Source organism: Dermacentor silvarum, chromosome 8 (genome assembly GCF_013339745.2).
Source record: "Dermacentor silvarum isolate Dsil-2018 chromosome 8, BIME_Dsil_1.4, whole genome shotgun sequence".
Taxonomy (NCBI): domain Eukaryota; kingdom Metazoa; phylum Arthropoda; class Arachnida; order Ixodida; family Ixodidae; genus Dermacentor; species Dermacentor silvarum.
Window position 1 is genome coordinate 100675571 of NC_051161.1, and position 22473 is coordinate 100698043.

Genomic DNA, 22473 nt, shown 5'->3' on the forward strand with positions numbered 1-22473 from the left:
TGCGAGCCAACCAAGAGCCCGGAAGCCTCAGCAATGCAATGCCAAGCGCGTACCTGAAGCTTATGCTCAGGTTTTACCGGTGGTTGTAATGCTGTGGGTGTCAGTTGTTCCTTGGTGACAACCATTCCATCCTCAAAGGTGCTAGTTTGCCCCCTGGCCAACACCCTTACCCTTGAGGGGCAACATTGAGTCGCTGATTGAGACAAATGAAGTTGTCTGTTTTGGCAACTTTTTGTGATACGTCAACGTAATGAGAGCAGCGACAGACGACCTACAACTGCTATTAAAAAGTTTATAGCTATTTATTTCAAACTGTCGTGTCTATTATTAGGATTTACATCAGGTGGTCAGAATGAATTCAAAGTTTTCACCAGCGACTTCTCTCAACGCAGCGGTAGTTTGACCTGCTACAATTAGCGCGTAAAACATCTTTACTTTGTAGCTACCGGGCCTAATCATTGGGAGCCTATCTTTGGTTTAAACAAGGTGACCACTTTGAGTGAGCCAGTTTTAATTTAATGATGGAACTGCAGTCCAGGGGTGTCATTCTGCACACTGTCAAATTCGACAGTATTGTCACCCCTCATTGGCCCACAGGGCTGCTATATTCTTTTTGATGGGCTCAAAACGCCGCCACTACAAAATTCCACAATATTGCGGAATTTGACAATGCCAAAAAGAACAAACTTGGTAAATATGTTATCCTTTTAAAGGCTAAGATAGTTGTGATGCAACAAAACACAAGAGCTTGGCAGTGCCATTACTACGCTGAAAGGCCGTTGTCTTGGATCTAATTTGCACTTCTTGTGGTTCGTAATTCTCCAAGCCTCACACGTCGAAGGCACGGTTGGTATAGATGAAAACAAGTCAATAAAAAAGGTAGCCCTCCTTCCAAAGAATAAAGCAACAAATAGTTTGCCTCAGTGTTCTTCACACTATGTTAAAGTTTGTTGGGGCGAATACATATGTTTTCTTCTCACCTGTGCATCGCGTAATCCATAACACGTGTTGTTCAGCGTTCTTGAAGTGATGAGATATGACATCGACATATATTATAGTCGCCTGAGAATTGATTGTAGAAGATATCGTGCTGGGCGATGAAGATGAGGAAGAATACTGAAATTAGCATAAGCACAGTCTTTTCGAAGACAAATATGTTTAATTGCGTTGCGTTTACTAAAATGTAGCCGGGTAGCGAAAAAGATCGCCTTGTGTTATTCAAAGCCTTTATGAAATTTCCGCTTAGGAATAATTCTCAAATGTCTATAGAATAATATTTTGTACAAGAAGATTGTATTTTGCACAGAAACAAAAAAGTCACGATCTTATAGTTGTTACTAGAATACATAGATATTCAATGTGAGTAAGAGTTCGAGTGCAACTTGTGTCGCAAACGGCATCAAGGAAACAGGCGCGATCAATGTGTACAGAGTATAATATGTCGAGTTACTTGTGCGTCAGAGTAATAAACTTTTAAGGCAAATAGATTAGGCCCGTAAATTTTAGCATGCAGCACGTGCGAATACTTGATAAATAGTACAGCTGGACCTGCATAATTGATTTTTCTCTGTCGTAGTACAACAGCAATATCTTAACCAGAGTATTGACTCCGTCCACTCGCTGGTCAGTACCCAATGGCCGCAAAAGCCAGCCAGTCCACCATGCTGATAGAACACCATTTTTACAAGCATATATCTCACATTTTGAAACTTCGTCATCATGTAGTAAAGCCGAAACTTGCCTTTTTATTTGCCTTACTTTGTAAAGCGATTTGATATCTGCGCTTTAGCATAAAATTAGTAAAGAGCGCTTTTCATGGCAAAATTATTTTTATGCGTTGCATGAGTGCAAAATGCAGTGCCGACACCATGCAGTTTTGCAGCATTCGATAATGAGCCCCCATGAAGAAAAGTGGGAATAATCGGGAATAAAAATTGGGAATAAGGAAAATTAGAAGATACACACGTCATACCTTGTGGCAGCACAGACGACCCCAGCAAGGAATAGGCCTACAAAACCGGGTATGTGCACCAAGTATGTGTTAATATAGTAGGGCAGGATCTATAACAGAGGAAATCATTATGAAATTTATGCTGCTCTTGAGGAAAATATTTGGCGTGGACTATTCAACAATCTCCAAAGCCCCGCGCAGTAGTCTAAAAGCATTGTTCCTTGAATTTGAGCCATTAAATGAGTGAAACGTGGGACTAGCCGGGTGACACGGGGTCTCCCCTGCGTCTTCTCTGGACCTAAATAAAGTTATTTCACTCACTCACGTGCGGGTTAAGCGTACTTATACTCCGTCATAGCTCTTACCACCGCACACTTCAGCTTAACGACATGTGCGCTGCGGAAATAAAAGGCAAAAAAAGCAGATTGAATTAAAAATTAGAGTATAAGAATATGAAATGAAGGAAGTAACTACATCGGCACTCCTTGTAGTAAAATGTAACAAAACAAATACAGATATAAAGTTGAATCCGAGGAAGCATGGCGTGATCGAGTTAGTGATTATTTTTGATAAATAATAAAAAAATCTTCGAGTACACACCAAAACCGCTGCATACCACTTAACGTTATGTGCCCTCCCTGTTTTCCTCGCGATCTATGTTCCTGTAAGTTAACGAAGTTCAAATGTTGCACTATCCAAGCGAACAGTTCGCGCAGCTCTCAGCAACAATGACTGAATTGAAATTAGGCCTTCGGCCTAACGAAGGCCATTTAATCCTTCGTTATTGCCTCGAGCAGCAAAGCGCTTAAGCCTTCGCCAAAATGTGCATGAACAAGAATCAAACATGATGTTAGATACATGTTTGCGATGCGCCAATTGGCTAGGAAGATTGGTAAAATGCCATATAGCAACTCTAGCGAAATTTTAGGAACGTATTCAACATACGCCGAGTCACTCACATTAACACTTCGGAAACCACTATCTCCAATTTAATTTGCGTAATTAAGTTTGGTGATCGTAAATGTGGACTTAAGCAGAGAAGAAGGGAAGCTAGTATGCTTTGCTTGAAGATTAACGTGCTTTAACATTTTACCTTTGAAGCCAGTGCACCTGGTTCAGCGAAAGTGTGCGAAGTTACCAAAACGTCAGTGAAGCATTTTTGACGTGCAGCATGGGAGGTTTGGTGCTCTAGTTCGTCATTGAAAATGACGCCAAGGAAGTCTTCACTATTTTAGGCATGCTTAAGAAGCCGTAAATGAATGGCTGCATCACGGAATTCTTACATACGAAAAGTAGTGCTTGCGAGGAAGCAGATGTTGACTAATCATTGAGCGTTGTTGAGAACACCAATTCTCATTCAGTAGTGTAAGTTAGAAGAAAGGTAGAAAGATGATTAGTGGTCGCATCTACTTTCGTGAAATCTATAATAGAGGCATGTGGTCGCAAAACAGCGATGTGCACAAATTAAAACCCAGAAATCAACCAAGAATGGCTCCACAGCTAGAGTTTATCGGTAGAATCACAGTTTCACAGACACGCACATCCACTTTAAAATGCGAAGAGGCTGAAAAACATTCCTCATGCATAATGGCAACCCTTAGAACCAAGTTTTGTTTGAACATGGTACTGGTGAGCTAGAAGTTTTTATATCATCTTTGTGCAATATTTTTGTGCTGGATAAAGTGTACTTCAAGGTGAGTACGGCATATCATTTGACGAAGAGGTGCGGCTTGTAGCCAGCATTGGCATAAGGTTTCGTAGCGTGTCGCTAAAGTGAGACGAACAATCGCTAAATTTCTGCTATACGTTGCTGCAAAGTAGCTAAAGTTATCGCTAAAGCTTGTGAGCAAATTTTGAGCAATGTAGGCGTTTTGAAACATCATATATAAGCTAGCATTACGTAAATAATTTACCCATACGTGACACGTTTGCCTAGAATCCGTGTGAGTGTGGAATAAACAGTGAATTCACCAACAGTGTGTAGGGACCGCCTTTACCTTACTATTATATCTACATAACAATGGATGATCACAGCTGAAATTTGGTGTTTACTCTCAGATTATGAGGTTACAAGTGGAGCACGATTCAAAAGAACACAAGCAATCTGATTTTCCTAGCATGCAAAGGCACTTTGTCGCCACATTATTCCTTGAAATGTTTTAATTCTCGGCTCTGCTGAAAATAGCAAAACTCTGCAAGACGCCCAAGATCGCATATTAACACGGTGATGGCATTTACGTGACCTTTATACAGGCGAACTACTACAACTACTACACTCCCATGCCGCTCTGTGAACTATTGGTGTGTTACTAAAGTATTATTGCGCAACAAAAAGACATGGACTGGAGATAAAAACACACACACCAAGTGCAAACTTTCAACTAAATTTTATGGTGGCACAATAAAATTTAGTTGAAAGTTTGCGCTTGGTGTGTGTGTTCTTCTCTCCCGTCCATGTATTTTTGTTGCGCAATAATACTTTAGTAATGGATTACCAACTTGCTCGGAATGCTGCTCTCATTATTGGTGTGTCCAAAGCCCATGTGATCAGGAAACAGTTTGTTCAGGCTCACATGATGAGCCCAGCCACTCCTATGTATACGCCTTTCTACAGTCGATATTTATTATTCTCCACGTGCAGCCTGCAAAATATGACAGTGACAAACATTTGTAAATGTCCACCAATCGAACGAATTTAGTGAGAGTGCAGGAACCCGAGCTTTAAGACCCTTCAATTTGGGTTCGTAGAAAGAAAAAAAAAACATGCATTTTGTGACCACACTGGATGCTGTGAAGGCAACCATTGCCTTATCATGTTTACAAAGCCTACGCGTCATACAGCCAGTTTTGGCCGCTCACATGTCGCTTTTTAATAATAAATTACGTTCTAGATAGCTATTTTCAAAGCAACGTTCCTAAATTTGAAGTCGTTAAAATGTCGCCAGTTGTTGTGTCACGTCACCGAAAAAAAGTCGCCGGTCACTACATTGAAACATTTGTCTCTAGACAGACAAAATCGATAAATCTAGCGACAAAATCGCTAAAATGGCAACACTGCTTGTAGAACAGAATGTTTCATTATTCACTCAATGTAATGTCGGCTTGTTTCTGCCCGTAATGTCAGTTGACGTAGATTACCAAGTTGCCGTCGCCCCTGTAGAAATATACGAGATCATCGCCCCCAACAGCCTGTAATAATACCATGTCAACAGGTGATTTACGTTCGCGACTTTTATACCCGTATAAATAAACCTGACAACCAAGAGTACATATCATATCGGAGTACATATCGTATCGGAGTACATATCGTATCGGAGTACATATCATTTACATATCGGAAAGAGCGATTAAAAACTCCGTACTTACTTGGTCAATGCTCTTGATGACGCCGAGCAGCTCAGGGTCGCAGCCACGAAACCATACAGTCAGTGACACACCCATTGATAAGCACAGGCAGTACAGCAGCACTAAGAGAAGCGCGCCTGTGAATGCAGTTCTGCGTAGAAAGCCAAGATAGTTTGCTGAAAACATATGTGCCAATTGAAAGACATATTTTATATACTCTAGATGATGAAATAAACTTTAATTTTCGAGACGGTGTTCCCGAGCGTTTGAGCTGTGAGATACGGGCGATTCGAAAATGTGTCTGTAATGATCGAGTGTAGTCGGATTCAAGTTTAGTTCATCGGTGCGCACATTTCTTTGTACTTTACAATGAAGCTGTTAGAGCTACGCATGCTTGTTTTCCTGTTGTCCTAGAGAAATAAATAGAGTATTAGAAATGAAGGAACCAAGGTTATAGGGGACGCAATCTGCCGGGCATACAAAAGAACACGAAGAATTCACAATTATGTTTGCGCTCTTGCATATGCAAAGCCGCGAAGGCCCGCTGTTTCTTAACCTCTTCAATAATGCGCTGAGTTAAAATTGCGCCGAGAGGTGTCCGAGCTTTCCAGTCAAAGGCCACGTTGACCGTTTCTCTCTACACACGACATCAGGATTAATACGTACGGAGGTGTGCTTCGCCTTACTGTGACTGTCACGTGACTACATGTGCACCAACTGATTCTACTCTAACATCCAAACTGTTTTATGCACCTATACGAGCGTAATGTCGAGGTCTGCTTTTCTGTGGGAACTTTATGAGTTTGAAGACCCATTATGACTATGAGGGCACATCAAACATTTCATATATTGCGATGATTAGAGTTTGAATATCTCGGAGCGCCAGCAAATTCCCAGAACTCTGAAAGCTTCTTCTGCTTCTTAAGTTTCAAATGCAAATAAAGTAAAAAATGTACAGGAAACATAGACGATTATGATTAATGTAAGTGAATAGCCGAACGCTTCTAGTAAGCTACTCGCCTTATTCAAAGAATGATGCGATCAAAGGCGCATATTTGTTTGAGTGAGGATATGCGGTAACGGTGATTGTTTCATTGCGTTATTCAGAGAGAACAGAGCCGTTAAACAACGCATATGTATGGGCAGTGTAGGTGTATCTAAGCCTGTTCATCACACGTGTGTTGTCTCCGACGGGGCGAACGCTGGAGTGGAATGTGGCTGTCATTCTTCTCTTCCGCATGGACCACAGGGGGAGATAACGGCGGGAAAAGAAGAGGTGTGCTCTCTTTTTTGAGCGCTGTGGCCATTTAAACCCCCAGATGCCGCGAAGTTCTCGCGCGACAGCACGTGCGTCTCAAAGAGGTGTAATGTAGTTGGCGTTCGGCGGCTAACGTGGTTCCTCCATTGGCCTGGGTTACGGGAGTGAACGTGCCTTTTGCATCGGCGGTCAAAGTCCGGCTAACATCGATCTCCAGCCACAGACCGTCAACCATCGACCACGAAAACGAGCTAGCGATAAAGCCAAAAATATCTATTTGCTATAAAAAGCGAAACGATGTTGTTTACGGGATAATTGATGATCAGGCATTCCTAACCCATGAAAATCAAATGCAGCTGATGATTGATATCCTTATATCTCTAGTACAATGATCGACGTCAGTGTGAAATGTAGCCACTCAAACGTGCGGTAGGCTATCACGCCTATTGGACACGACTGCTATGCATACTTATAGTAATATGGATGCACATAAGCTAACCATTGAGCTCATCCACTATATCAAATAAGTACGGTGTTCCGGAAGGTCACTGTACCGCGATGGTATGAGAACGCTAGCTATAATTTTTGTATCATTTACTGCCTGTCGTTACACTCTGGCTGGGAGGGGCAGCTTAGCTGTGTGCTAAACCATGTTTCTGTATGAAATCTGAGCGTACGTGCTGTGTTGAGATCCACATAATGAGATTTAGCCTGCGCGGCAGGAAATATGAATTCACGATAATGTTGCTTAGGACAAGAATTGCATTGTCACTGAGCGGCCGCATATGCTACTTCCGAATTAGTTGCAACTGCAGTTATGTAAAACACACGCGTGCAGTGGAATGAGAGTTCGGTATTCACTTCAGAATAGTAAATCGGTGGTAGTTGGGGCGACATTTCCTGCAAAGGGGAGCGCTAATGTGGTACGAAAACAAGTAGAGAACATGAACTGAAAATATAAACATATAAGTCATTCACTCAAGGTCAGACTTCGTGAAAAGAGCTGCTGTACCACGGAGGAGCTAAAGGCTACCCGAGGTAATGCGCAGCGTGCGCTTTAAGAAGGGCTGAAATTTATCCTGGAGGCCTGAGTGCCAGAGGTCCACCGGGTAGCGGAAGACTCACTGATCGACAAAAATCAGCAGCGTCTTTCCAAAGGCGTCGACGCTCTACGGCGAGTTCCATCCGGAACCTCCGATAGCCTTTCGGTTCTGCGTGGTACAGCAGCGCTTCTTAGGAACTGTCCTGAGTGATGACCGTCTTTTACCTTCACTTTCTATGCTTTTTTTCTGTAAAGCTTTAACGCTGTCGTTCGCACTAGTGTTGTAATTTTGGTTCAACATAGCTCGACAAGGTGTAGCCATTGTTGTTGTCGTTGTCTAGTGTATACCCGCAGCAATTAATAATTAATTTCTGAACGGGCCCATCAAGAGCTCCAGGTCTTGGTGCTGTTGCTCTGGTTCAATGTTAAAATTAAAAGAAATAATCACGGAAATAGCTAAATGGTAATATTTGTACATGAGTATCAGTCTCTCTGGTATTTTACGGCAAGTTTTTTTAAAGACAAAGTAGTTTCTCCGCATGTAAGCGAGTGCCACGGATAGGACTACTAGGAAACGCGTGTTTTTTGAAGAATCCTCTAGGTCATAAATCAGTCCTTTGGGTAGAAAAGGAAACAACAATATAGTAGCACCGAAGGACTCCGCACAAAAGCCAGCTTTCTTTCACGAAGATTTTAATGATCAAAACATTAATCTTACCTTTTTGCTTCATTCAGTGTTGGCGATGCTAGCAGCCGTTGGGTCACAACCTGATCGAGGCATAACCTATAGATTCCTATGGCTGAGGAGCCGACAAGGCAGGCCCACACGTTTTCGTCACTGGTCAAGTCAAAACTGAAGCTGTCAAGACAAAGATGGCGAAATACTTTGTCAGAAGAGCTTCGTATGCTCAAATTGAATGCCCCAGAATTATGCCCTTATTACTTTTTTCATATAAAAGTAGTACCAAAGTTTTTAAAAAGTTGCAGTTTCGCCCGAAAGACGAAACATCGATTGGGATAGCAAACTAGTGGACAACTATACGAAGTAAGGATAGTAGTTTTATCGGCTGGGTACAAACATTCATGCGTTCAGGCGCAAGCAAACATGAACGAATTTCACTCGATGACCGCGGAAACTTGCTGTCAAAGCGCTGTAGTAAGTAAGCCCGGAAGCAGCAGCGAGCGAATTGACCTTCGTCCCGCTGCTCGCTTCCACGCGAAGACGCGAAAACACAGCCCAGGGAGCAAGGACTCTGTCCCCGCCGCAGATGGGCTTCAATATATAGCTGTGCAGGCAGAAGCGCGCGTCGTAGTAAGCGGCGTCCCCCTCCGTATACCCTCCCCCGGAGCCTGCGGAGCCTTGTGGCCTTGCGGATGCGCGCGGTCGCTCACGCGGCGCGAAGAAAAACGCCCCCACCCCCCCATCCATACCCTCTCTCCGGAGCGTTGAGCGCGAGTGCAATACTGCTTTCTTCCCGCTTTCTGCCCTTGGGTGCGCGAGATTGAGAAGCGTTCGCCGCCTCACCCTCGGAGGCTTTCACTGGCACATAGAGCGCGCGGCGAGATTTTATCGCCCGTGGACTTTATACGGAATCTCACAGCGACGTTGACGCCGACGGCAGAAATGCGTCTGGAGTGTCCATATAACTGCTATCGCAATAAAACATTAGCTGCAGGATACAAAGCGTCGAAGAATTCAATTTATATTGCACTTCTGAGTGATTTATGCACCGCGACGTTTTCCTGCTTCACGTTTGTCCTCATCAGTGACACGAGTGCTTCAGGCGCCGATTACACATGCTTCCGGGTGTAATCTTCTGTGACAATTACTGTCATTCAGATAGATGAGTCATTGCGGAGATGCATTTACGGCTTGTTTATACGTCTTTACCCAAAACGAATGCTCAAGCAAAAGTAATCGTTGCAAAAGAGTTGTCATCGTTTGCGACTGTGCCGTCCTTTCTGGTGCACAGCCGATCGAGAAACTGCTTTAGACGTCATCATAATACCTTCGCGCAAATAATTTTACGCGTACGTAATAGATTATTTTCTGTGTAATAAATTGCGCCATTATTTTCGAGCAATGGTGCATCAAAAAGATAGTACGTTTACTCTTTTACAGGATATTGCGATCATTGTTTAAGGTAATAATATAAATGATAGCGTCGATAGTAATATACCAATAACAATAATATTATATTGCGAATGGTATTATTAATATTATTGTCGTACTTAATTGTTAAATGAAATACGCAAAAGTAGGCCTCTTTAAGGCTACCTACACCAATATACCAAATACGATGCTCAAGAAAGAAAGCAAAGCAAGCATTAAAGTAAACAAAAACACTACACGCTAGCGAAAAGTCAGAATAATGATGCAACAATATCACGAAGTCCGCACACACCGAGAGCATGGTCTAGTTGTTAAGTACAATCATTGCATCACATTGAAACTTGATCCCACATCAGTCTTAACAAATATACGCGATGTACAAACTTGCAAATAAATGTCATAAACGGAAAGCGTAACAGTAAACTGACACGGAGTAGAAGTCCATGCGATCACATTTTATGATGTGGGGTATAGCGTACTCACTCATGAGCATTTAATACACGATTGGGAAAAAAAAACTTCACACGAACTCACTTGCCAATGTAGGTCCATAAATTCATGTCACCTAGTGGCTGGACCATGGAACCTTGTGATAATGAGCCAACTACGATACTTGCTATAACTGTAGCCTGAGCCACAATTATAAACAATAACTGCATGCAGTCTGTCCAGACCACACCTCGGAGTCCTCCCTGGGTAGAAAAACAGACACCCCAGTTGGCTATAGTTTGGCACCTTCATCTCCAAAGCTTGTTGTGTAACTCAGAAGGAAGGATGAGCGGATCTTCTTCAACAACAGATGTGGCGCTTCTCCCGGAAGAAGGCCAGAATGGGACGCTCTGCACAAAGCAGATATGTTTATTTGTAAGCACATTTGGAAAGTTCCGGTTACATAGCTTGCCGATAAAGGGCTTGGTAAATTAGGCCAAATTGGTGATAGATTGTTTCTTTCTCAAGTGTACTTGATTTTTGGAGAATTGGCTACCCTCAATGCGTTATCGGTCATTACTGCAGAACGTCATTCACAATGAGGTTACCTTGTAGGCACCACGGTCTGATCGGTATTTATATGATAATTTTCTGGCCGACAGACGATTTTGAAAGTTGCATTTTATTTGGGGACGCCAAAATTGTCGTACTATTTAACAGCCTCCAGAAAAGCGTTCAATTAGGACTGTATGATTTTCCTTGAACGTTTGCGACTACAGGAGCACTACGATTCTATTTGTCCTTACTGCACGTGTAAGGTGCCACAATGGAGTGACGAATTTGGAATTTGCACAAGATATACCGAGATATTTAAGGTGTGCGTTTATTCAGTGACGTTTGCTTACCATTGCTGTGTAGAAGGTTCCAGAAAATCCAATGCCAATAATGCACCAAAGAAGCGGTACGTGAAAAGCTGCAAGGTGTCAAAAGCCGCATGGTATGCAACAAGCAATAAAGTGCCACAAAAAGCGTACGATAAGTGACTGTAAGCAAAGAATCATTTCTCCACATTGCACAAGAAAACATTTCCTAGCCAAAGCGACTACACTACTACATAACTCGCATGTACCGTTGATCGTAACTGATACTTTTTTGCCGAGAACGAGAACTTTTGATTGGGAATGCCGTAACATCTCACTCACTGCGACAAAAGGCCAAAACAACACGCATATAACTTCGTGGTTGATGCTAAGCCATAAAAGCGAAGTCTGTAGAGTCCCTTGTTTATCCTGATCCTCCTGCGAAATCAATCTCTTCTCATCTGAGTGAACTCTCCTTACTGAGGAGTGGCCAATATATTGAAAAGCTTTCTATAACACCCCGCGATACTGCATGCTGTGCTACAGCGAAAACGGGCGCACTCAATCGTAAGTCCGAATTCCTAAATCACCCTAATTACATACTTACGCAAAATGATTCAGGGGCCGAACTCGCAATACCTTCTTTAGTTATGAAGATCAGGTTGCACTATACCTCAATATCAGTTTGCAACTTGGCAGCAGCAATCGCTAATAATCAGTCCACCATGTCGACTATTCAGCGACTACAGTTTATTAGGTTTCTTTTTCCTTTATAAATTGCATGTAAAGGGCTACCATTGAAAAGACAGTTCGCACTTAAACGTGTATTGCAACGAGAAGTGGCGGGAAATCTTGGTAGAAATGTTATTAGTGAAAAGAGCTGAAAAATGGAGAACTGTTCGTACGCATAAAGACACTTTATAAGTAGGCCTCAGGTTTGTGATCGATCTTCTGGCTCGTGGACACGGACACGCCAGGTCAGAGGCGAGGGATGGCCCAGACGTTTTCGCCTAAATTTGTACTCCCAGTACCTATTTGAACGAATAGAATTTCACCGAACTTCGAACAGTATATACTACTCATCAGTTTGTATGAGAGGGCATAAACTGTTTAGCCGAAAAGCCCGCTATGTGAAAAGTTTCACTCTCTGCGCAGTCAGCCTAGAAATTTCCTTGACGTCACAGCAGTTTCAAGCCACAACACACAAGGTGCCGTGCGTAAGCATTCGTTTTTATGTTAATAAGGTGTGAAGAAGCTGTGAAACGTAGCGCACAACGAGCCTCTCAAGAACTTTAAGGTGATCGTGGTGAATGTATGATGCGGGGCTATACGTCACTGTATGTTTGCTGCAGGTTCACTGAACCTCCTATTTAGGGCAGGAATAATGCTCGATTTGATCGCGGAGACTTTCTGCTGCATTTATTTATTTATTTATTTATTTATTTATTTATTTATTTATTTATTTATTTATTTATTTATTTATTTATTTATTTACATACTCTCAAGGCCGGAGGGCATTACAGAGAGGAGTGGTGAGTACATATGAAGTCGTTGGCAATCTTTTTGAAATTAATGGTGTCACTAATAGCAGCGATGGAGGCGGGAAGGTGGTTCCAGTCGGCGGCAGTGCGTGGTATAAATGAGTAAAAGTAATAGTTGGATTTGCATCGTGGTATCCCCACCTTCATTTGGTGATCGTTGCGAGGTGAGATATAGGATGGGGGAAGGAACAACTCATCTTTAAGAACAGGGTTAGTGTAGTAGATTTTATGAAAGAGGCACAAGCGCATAAACTTACGACGTTATTAGCCTGTAGAGCGCTATTTCGGGCATCGCGTTCATGCCATTAGAATAATGTTAGCATTTCCTGGTAGAGCTAAAAACAGAAACACTGGAATATATATATATATATATATATATATATATATATATATACATACACACATATTTTCACAGGGAAGCCTGTTTCAAACCTTATCCACTCTTAGAAAAAGATTCGTGATTCACGAGATTTAACTTCCCATAGCAACTCTGGGGCAGTGAGAGACGCCATGGTGAAGGGCCCCGGATTAATTCAGATCACCTGGGATTTTTTAACCTGCACTTAAATTTCAGAAATGAGCGTTTTTGCATTTCGATTCCATAAAACTGTGACCTTCGCGGCGGTAAAATGAACCGACGCCCTGGTGCTTAGCAAAAGAACGCCGTAGGCATACATCTACCGCGGCGGGCAATCGTGAAAGAAAAAAGAAGCGAATAGAAAAAAAAAATAAAGCAGAGATGTTCGCAGGCACGCAGTATGACCTTTGCAGGTGCACAGCATCCGGTCGCCACAAAGTGTCCTTCATGCTGTTATTCTCTAGCACGTCTGTCGTTCATATTTATTTGGCTTGTGTTTGCAAAGTTTTGTTGTTACCTAATAGCATATTTTGGACACATAGGCCTTGCTTCTAAGCAGATTTCCTAAGGTTTGAAATAGTCATGTACATCATTGTTCTTTCTGCGGGTAATGTTCTGCTTTCTACACATTGTTGCTGGTACGCTGCCGGCCAGGCGCGGGAATGTCTGCAGGTAGCATATTGTTGGTCCGTCGCTACTATCAACCAATGAATCAATTATTTTATTTGAGCATTAACGACACTTGGTGGTACACTGACAAAAAGCCACCTATCAGGATATAGACAGGGTCTGGTCCCTCGCGCATCGGCAAACCGGGCACGCGATAACACAAGAGCAAAATACGTAACTTCTCTTAAGAAGAGCGGGGCTGTCGTGCGAATAAGCAATCGGAACTGACGCCGTTCGTCTACATGCACCATTCAATAGCTTTTATCCTGGTGACGTCACGTACATGACCCTACTGGTGCGAGGATAAGTGACGAAGGGACCGGAAGAGCCAGGAAAGGAGCATAGTATACTGGTTTGAATTATCGGAAGTGGATTAGAGGCCTTTGAAGCTATAGTCTGCGCCATCACGACTGTGGCAAAGTTCGAGCTCTAAGATTAAAACTACAACTAGAGGTGATCGTTCTGGTGCACGAAACTGGCTCGAACGAGACCCTAAGACTTTACGAAGCCCCGGTCTAAGCGCAAGGCAAACAAAGATGAAAGAACCCAAGCAGTGGTTCCGTAAAAAAAAAAATCAAGAGCCATTTCACTCTGTGAAGTTGGATCACCAGCGACGCTGTTTAGCAGACGACACAGAGGTGATACAGAATTTTGAACAAAGGTACGAACATATTTATTGTCTTGATCGGTGGTCATCGCGACGATAGGTACGCACACACATTCTCTCAGTACCTCTGTTATTATTATATTAATTCCATCATATTCGCGTATGGACCGGACTCCCGAGGAGCGACGCAATCTACGAAGAGCGACGGCAGGAAGAGAAACGACAATACAATCGTCGCCGGCGGGCGGCAAACACCACCGATGAAGATCGTGCTCAAAACGCCAAGTGAATGCGGGAGGTCGCTTTTTGTAGGTGCGTTAGTCCTCGGACTATACGCCTCCTCCACATTACGACAGAAGAGAAGTAAAATTTAAAATGGAGAACAAGTTGTACTTCTGTTTTTTTAATACATTCGCGTGGACGACGGGACCGCCATACCGAGGAACCGGTGGAAACTAGACACGCGTGACGTTTCGACGGCACCGCCACCACGGGAGAGCGGAAGGAAAGGAAACTATATGCGCAAGCGCTTGGAACGCCGACAAAGAGAGGGTGGCGCGAACGCAGACATGGCTGACGCCGGTCGGCCTTTTGGGCTAAGATCCGATCGTAGCCCGTCTCCATCTGACACGGCGTTATCAACGGGTGGCGGTGCACGCGATTATCGTCGGCGCACTGGGCTCTCGGGACCCCGCCAACGACCCCATGGTGCGGCGAATCTGCTCATGGTACTACCTGAGGCTCTTCAAGAGGTAGCATCGTGAGCGATGTGATATCCGCATCGCGGGAGATCTACCAGCGCCATGTTGCTCACCGTTAGCGCCTCGCTGTTGGCGCTTCCCACTCCTTGTCTGGCTTTCCACGTGTGTTTCTTTTTGTTTCCATCCTTTTCTTGTACACCTTTCACTCTTCTCCTCCTCTTTCTTGTGCCCTCAACATTCAAATAAAATATGGTCTTACCCTTGTGCCAAGGGTAAGGGTACGTTTCAGGTCCCGGAGCCCGCCACCTGGACTCGACACGGGTATTTGCCATTGTGGTTTGGCCCTTTCTACACCATCACCAGGATCGGCCCACATTTTTGTTGACGGAGAACAAAAATACACGATACCCTACCCATATACAGGTTTGCTGTAAAAACGAACGAATCTTGCCCAGTTGCATCTGTGGGCGACACACTGAAGTGAGTGATTCTTCAGTTTGAGGCTATAGTCTGCGGGATTCAGCAAAAAAGAGTGTTTACTCCACCGTCCAGTAATTTCTGGTGGTGTGCAACTGAATGCCCTCTAAAATTTGTCTAAATTATTTTGTTTACTTTTCTCTTATTGAATATTGATTCTTCCTGTTGTTATTCCACATTTCAAAGTGCCATTTCGCCTTTCAGCAGCATTTATGTTATATCAGTCCTGTAAATATATTTCTGAACACTACTTGGAGTAATTAAACCATTTATTGGTCGATCCCCTATAGTGAGTATAAGGCACCATATTCCATTCCTCGCCATCTTAATGTTCCTTCATGATTAAGTACAGCGCGACCAAACGACAAAGGACAAGAACGAAGTGAACATACAGAGGGCTGACTCTCAACTGCCTTTATTTCAATTAACAAACACGAGTCAAAAAGTAATGCGCATCACCGTGCTTTGTTTCACCTGTTTTGTCTGTTTACCTATGTAATGTAATGTATTGCTATAACGCCAGTTACTGGAGACGTTGGATTTGCTACTCTGTCTTTTCATATCCCTCCCCTCTGTAATATGAAAGCCGTGAGGGCAATAAAAATGGTAAAAATAAATTAAATAAAGCTGCAGTACATGGAGCGCCATGCGTGTGACTTCGTAATTGTTCGCAATAAAAAAATGATGTAGGAAGAAGCAGTTGCAAAATATCGAACTTTACCTGTCACGAGAGTCAATGCTGCTGCAAAAATAGAGATGGCGCCTATGCTTTGCTGAAAAAAAAAGAACAAGGAATAAGTATCATTATTTTCTCAGCCCATAGGCCTTTAAGTTAGTTCAAACAACATGGTACAACCCGATTGTTTTCGTCACATCTATATAAGACCCTGTCATCAAACGTTAAAGCGGCAGCTGCAGCAAACAAATGCGCGTTAATTATGTGCTCAGTAATGGTGACGTGGCAATTAACAGCTTTTGGGAAGCGAGCAAGGCCAACGGCGTCTTGTATGATCGACACATTTGTACGTTTTTTTCTTTGAATGCCCTTATATCCCCTGGTACGTGATGAGTGCATGCTAAGTTTACGTCAAATTTTTTTAACCTCGGCTTGGCTGAACGTGTAATGAGATCGCCGAGTGGGGGCACCATTAGAGCATTCGTTGTTCTAAGAACCCAAAGACTCAGAATGAAAAAGCTGCTATCTCAAGCTTCTCAAGCCTGCAACAGAGCTCGTCGACTGATCTGGTGACTGCGTGCTCTCAAAACTTGTTAATAGGGCTGTACATAAGAGCGCCAGTTTTTCTTTTCTTGTTGAGCCCCGTAAGCACAAAAACGGAAAAACTGCGTCCGAAAACACGCGCCTTCGGCGCAGCGCGCAACTGTACTGCGCGAACTCTGTGGTATTCCGGCCCTCGACGTTCTTTCGTTCAGCCAGACATCAGCGCTCTAAAAACTTATATTCCGTTTCATACAACGTGTGCAACTTTGCGGAGGGTAGCAATACCACAGAACTTTCTATAAAAAAATACCAGAGGGAAGTCTTGCTCAGGGATCCATCGGATACAATGTCATGGCAATGATATAAGTACATGGATTTGACTGATCTTCAATGTTGTGGCTTCGTACGTTCTTTTGACTTCTTTTTACTACGCTTTGTCTGCCGTTATTGGACGAACTTTCCAAGTAATATGCCCCTTTCGAAATGAAGAAAGCAGTAAGACTCTGCGAACTTGCATATTCGCGGATATAATTCCAGTGATTCCGCTTTTTGAGGAGTGCGTTCGTGGCCAAATCGAAAGGGGCCAAGCGTATCAACGCAGTGGCTTGCCCGAAGAAAAATTTTATGCATCCTCTACTCAGAATGTGAACGCCTGGGCACGTGGCGTACGGGTTTCATAACGGGCTTCTCTGCTATAGGGTTCCTCGGTTCGAATCCAGCCATCGGACGATTTCATTCATGTTTGTTTATTGATATAAAAGCCAGTACTTTGTTGAAAATTATCGGTTTGCAAAGTGGCGAAGCCATTTATAAAGTCAGAAGGCCGAAATTTAGGCAAATTCATGTCACTAGCGATCATTTCCACGCTGGCGGAACCGCCATGGTTGCAAGGACGCACGCGCTCCGGAGTTCCCTCTAAGAATTTTCGTACGAAGCTATCTGTGCAAGACTATTTGCAATCGCTGCGTTCGCACCGAAAAATTCTTGTGTGTCGTGCCAGAAATTCTGTGCAACTGTTGTTTATTTAGGCCGAGTTCTACACAAAAAGAAGTTTCGGTTGTTTAACATTAACTGTCTGTTTTATATGGCGATTGTTAGGTCGCTTTCGATCATTTCGCGTGTCGTTGTATTCCGTTTTGAGCTTATCATTTCAGCCTGTCTTGACAGCCTCACGCGTATGCTTGGGCGGAGGCATACTCCTGGTGCGCAGCGAAGCGTATTGGCCGATAGCTGTTCCTGGAGCGCTACAACGTAAAACTATTCCAATCTGTTTTTATCCCATGTCTGCCATTAGTTCTCCTCTATTGTGTCAACGTTTCCGGTCGTGCACACTTCGCCTGTCTGTTACGCTACGTCGCAAAACCGCGAAAACTGGCCACGTCAAAATGACGTGTAGGCTCTAAAGATGTACTAATATGCCAATCAAAACGGAATAGTTTTTTCAGCAATCGGTGGGCAGGTGGCTGCTAACCGATTTCTGTAGTGCTCGCTGCTCGGAGTTGCCAGCGAGAATGGATGTCTTTACGTATACTAAATTCCTTACATTGCATGATAACGTTGTCGAGCCCTTTCGACACGCATAAGACATCGCTCTTACAACTCTTATTCGCTGCAGACCCGCTTAAGAGGCATTTTAGCTGCCGTAGCACGCCGTCGCGATTTTCGACCACCTACCGCAAGGTAAGCCAGGGGAAGCGGGCCAATCCCAGACGCCTGCACCACATTCCCCGTCCGGTTGTCTACTTTCACGGCGCTAGATCGGCCCCACCGAAACCCTCTTCACTTCTGCGTGCTCCTCACCTCTTGTCAGCCAGCTAGATAAGAAAAACCAGTCAAGGTAGGCAATGCTATTTGCTTTCAAAGCAAAGTGACCTCCTAGGAACTAGGAGAGCGGTTGATTGGACTCTTTAAGAGAGAGAAATAACTTTTTTTGCACCCGTCTAAAATGATGGGGGAGGAGGCTTTAAATTCTACCCCCATTCATCCCCCTAACCGTCGGCCGGAATCCCTTGGGACTCGGCGGCGGTCAGGGCGAGACCGATGATTTTGCGTTGCTCTTCTGCTTCGTGGCTGAGTAATAAGGTCTCCCAGGATTTTACATTTCTATTCCGGTCGTTATAGGAAGGGCAGGTCCAGACCATGTGGACTAGATCTGCAATACTATTGCAGTGCCTACATCTAGGATTAAGGATTTCCGGATGCCATTTACTGTACAGTTGAGGGTTTGGAAACACCCCGGTTTGCAATTTTCTCCGCATTACTTCCTCTTTTTTGCTGAGGTGTTTATCTGCCGCTGGGTAGGTTTTACGACTGAGTTTATAATGAAAAGTGATTTCTTGAAATGTTCTTAATTCGTCACCCGTAAGGAGGGGTCCCTCGCGTGGAAGCGGCGAGTCAGCGGCGATCGACCGGAAAGTGATCCCTCGGGCGGTCGCGTGCGCCTTCTCGTTCTCACACAGGCCCTGATGGGCCGGGGACCATATCAGTGAGATTTTCTCTCCGGGTACTTGTACTTCTCTCAGAAGTTTGGCGGCTGCAACAGAGATCCTGCCCATATCATTATTCCTAATGGCTGCTTTGGAGTCACTAACAATCATTCTTTTACTGTTTTGTGTTATTGCTAGAGCAATGGCAACTTCTTCTGCCTCGGTTGTACTTGTGTTTTCAACGGTGCAGCACGAGACCGGGTCTCCATTCTCACGAACCACTACCGCTGTGTGAGCTGCCCTGCTATCGTATTCGGCAGCGTCCGTGTAAAGCACATCGGTCCTACCTTCATATCTGACCTGCAGGGCCGCCGCTTGATCTTTGCGTCTGCCTTCGTGAAATACCGGATGCATGTTCTTGGGCAGTGGTGGAATTTTGAGTCTATCCCTAGTTTGTCTGGGTACGTTACCTGTCTGCTTGTAACACTCCGAGAGTTAGAACCCCAGGCGCTCCATGATTTTCCTTTCAGTTTTGATTCTCAAAAGCCTTTGATGTTGCGACACCGTTGCGGCTTCTACGAGTTAATCCAGAGTGTTGGAGACTCCCAGCCTTAGAAGCTTTACCGTCGAGGTGTTCGGGGGAAGACCTAGTGTGGTTTTGATCCCTTTCCTGATTATAATTTCAATTTTGTCCTTCTCTGCTTTACCCAATTTGAGATAGGGGGCAACGTATAATACACGGCTTATGACGAAAGCCTGAACCAATCTCAAAAGATTGGCCTCCTTCATCCCCGCATGCTCGTGAGAAATACACTTAAGTAGGTGGCAAGTCTGGCTGGTACCAGCTTCTAGTCTCATGATAGTTTCAGTGTGTTTGCCATTTGCTTGTATGCGCAGCCCTAGGACTCTAATACTGTCTACGGTCGGTATGGCATTGCCATTAACTCGTAAAGTAATATCGTAGACCCTGCAAGGGGGACTATTCCTTTTCCTCTTTTGAGGTATTAGAGATAGAGCCTCTTATTTTTCCGCCGAGCAAGTCAACCCAATCGGCTCGAGATATTTCTCTATTGCATCTATGACCCTCTGAAGTGTGCTTTCAATTTGTCCGTCATTACCCCTGTTCACCCACAGCGTCAAATCGTCCGCATATATGGTATGATGCAGGTTTTCAATTTCGTCCAACTGCCCTGGCAGCCCGATCATCGCCACATTAAACAGGGTCGGAGAGAGGACGGACCCTTGCGGCGTCCCTCTATTCCCCAATTTAGTGTTTTTGAGCGACTTTCCGCCCAGGCTGATGGTTGCAGTCCGATTTGAGAGAAAGTCTCTTACGTAGTTGTATGTCTTGATGCCTACGTTTAGCGCGCCAGGGTTCTCGAGAATGGCTGCGTGTTGGACATTATCAAAAGCCTTGGAGACGTCAGTCCCAACAATGACCCCAGTATCAAGAGACTTTTTGTCGATGACCTGCTCCTTTAGCTGTAGCATGACATCGCATGTCGATAGGTTTGACCTGAAGCCTATCATGGTATCACGGCACAGGTTTTCATCTTCCATGAATCTATTCAGTCTACACTCTAAGAAAAATGCCGGGGAAAACGGGAGTAACTGGGCTGTTAGTTCTAAAAACGGCGCTTTCGTCCTTCAAAAGATTAACTGCAGGAGCCTGCGTGTCGTGTGCAAATTTTGGGGAGTAAGTCTTTAGTCCCAGGTCGAAAAGAGAGCAACGGCATGACGAATGGCAATGGTTACTCCCGATGCACTTCGTTGTTTTCGTCCGTGCCGTGCAGTGGTGCGTCGAAAACGGCATTGTCTATAAATCGTGAATAATTTGAAGATCGTGTACTGTCTATTGAACTACATCCAAAGTAGCACTTTATCTCTTCGGGAGAAAATTGCGTGAAATTTAAAATGTGGAGTGTGAAGAACCATGCAAGTGATGTGCAAGCCATAAATGAACGATACACATTAAACGCAGTAGTCATTGATGGGCTGCCACAGGTTCTTGGTCAATAGCACCAAAGTTCCTTCTGTTCCAAGTAGAACGATTACAAACTTAAGTGAAGCGATATGTAGCTCAAACGGGGCATGCTAAGTGACAGATAAGTTCGCCTTCTCCGTTGTGCCCCGTATAGACGGTTTCATCCAGCGCCACCGCGCTCTGGCAACGCTGTGCGCCGGCATCCGGCGCCCTTAGGAAACTTCCGGTAGCCGTTCCTTTTGCTCGTTTTTGCTGGTATTTGTTTGCTCGCGCGCTCGTCCTGCGCATATTCTGTGTTATTTTTCGGGTATATATCGATATAAACGCGACTTGTGGCATTCAGTGTGTTTGCGTGACGGCGAGTAGCTCTTGGAGCATCGACTGTTTTCATTACGTTTACCCGTCAACGGTGTTTTTCGAATCTGGGAGCCTACCAAGAGCTCCGTGATTTGCTCTGTTCACTTCATGCAAGGTACGTTACTACGTGGAGTAGCCGGACTGCTATAATGCTGAATAATAAAAGTGCTACTGCACGATTGTTCTGGCCGTAGGTCGTGTAACTCACGCGAGAGCAGCTCGACTCTCGCCTCGAGTTTGCCCGCTCGTCCAGTTTCTTGCCTCGACGTGGATCGCCATGACACGAACATGAGTTAAAATATTGTTTAGCGGGTGCCATGCTGCCGCTGTTTTAATGTTTTTCGTATCTGGAGCACAAGTGCACTTCTGCAGCTTTACTACCTAGGTACATGTGCGCATTGGTTTATCATGTTTAACGTCCCAAAGCGACTTAGGCTATGACGGACGCCGCAGTGGAGGGCTGCGGATAATTTTGACCACCTGTGGCTCTTTAACGTGCACTGACATCGCACAGTACGCGGACCTCTAGCATTTCGCCTCGATCGAAATGCGACAGCCGGGGCCCAAACGGCGTCTTTCCGGTCAGCAACCGGGCACCGTATATAACCGCTGAGTCACCGCGGCGGCATGTGAGCATTCGTATCGGTATCGCAGAGCACAATAGCAGAAAAGTTAGCGATTTCCGTGCATGCATGTAGGAAGTTTCGGCCACATTCTAAAAGCATTCACGAATTAACGGAGGCCAATTATGGATTGCAATCTCGCGCCCAACACTACAGGTTTCATTTTGTTAGAAATATTGTGTGGTAAATTCGCGATCATTTAAGTTAGTCCCATTTCAGTCGACCTAGGCTTCTTGCAATAAATGACTTTTGAGAATGCACAGTTATTTGTGAATGCATATTGAAAAGCAGAAACAAGGCATATGACGCAGAAAACGTGTGCATGTACACATGTACAGCTTACCACTTCATCCTCCATCTTGCAGCAATAAAAGTGCCATTGCGAAATGAAAAAAAAAAAAAAAACGCCCGTATGCTTGTTTTGTAGGGCACGTTAAAAAACCCCAGGTGGTCAAAATTAATCCGGAACTCTCCACTACGGCGAGCCTCATAATCAGGACTAGTTTTGGCACG

At 44.3% G+C, this 22473-nt stretch overlaps 1 protein-coding gene across 2 annotated transcripts in view; it reads right to left on the reverse strand.

The window, feature by feature from the left end:
* LOC119461598 (sodium-coupled monocarboxylate transporter 1-like) overlaps nucleotides 1–22473 on the reverse strand; it is an 84357-nt gene that overhangs the window by 18579 nt on the left and 43305 nt on the right. For both annotated transcript variants that reach the window (XM_049655131.1, XM_037722951.2), the window contains exons 4-10: nucleotides 16073–16124; nucleotides 11044–11111; nucleotides 10244–10401; nucleotides 8315–8455; nucleotides 5318–5447; nucleotides 1973–2061; nucleotides 981–1090 (exon numbers count right to left, since the gene is read on the reverse strand). In XM_049655131.1, coding sequence (XP_049511088.1) covers nucleotides 981–1090; nucleotides 1973–2061; nucleotides 5318–5447; nucleotides 8315–8455; nucleotides 10244–10401; nucleotides 11044–11111; nucleotides 16073–16124 — 748 coding nt within the window. The remainder of the gene's footprint in view (nucleotides 1–980; nucleotides 1091–1972; nucleotides 2062–5317; nucleotides 5448–8314; nucleotides 8456–10243; nucleotides 10402–11043; nucleotides 11112–16072; nucleotides 16125–22473) is intronic.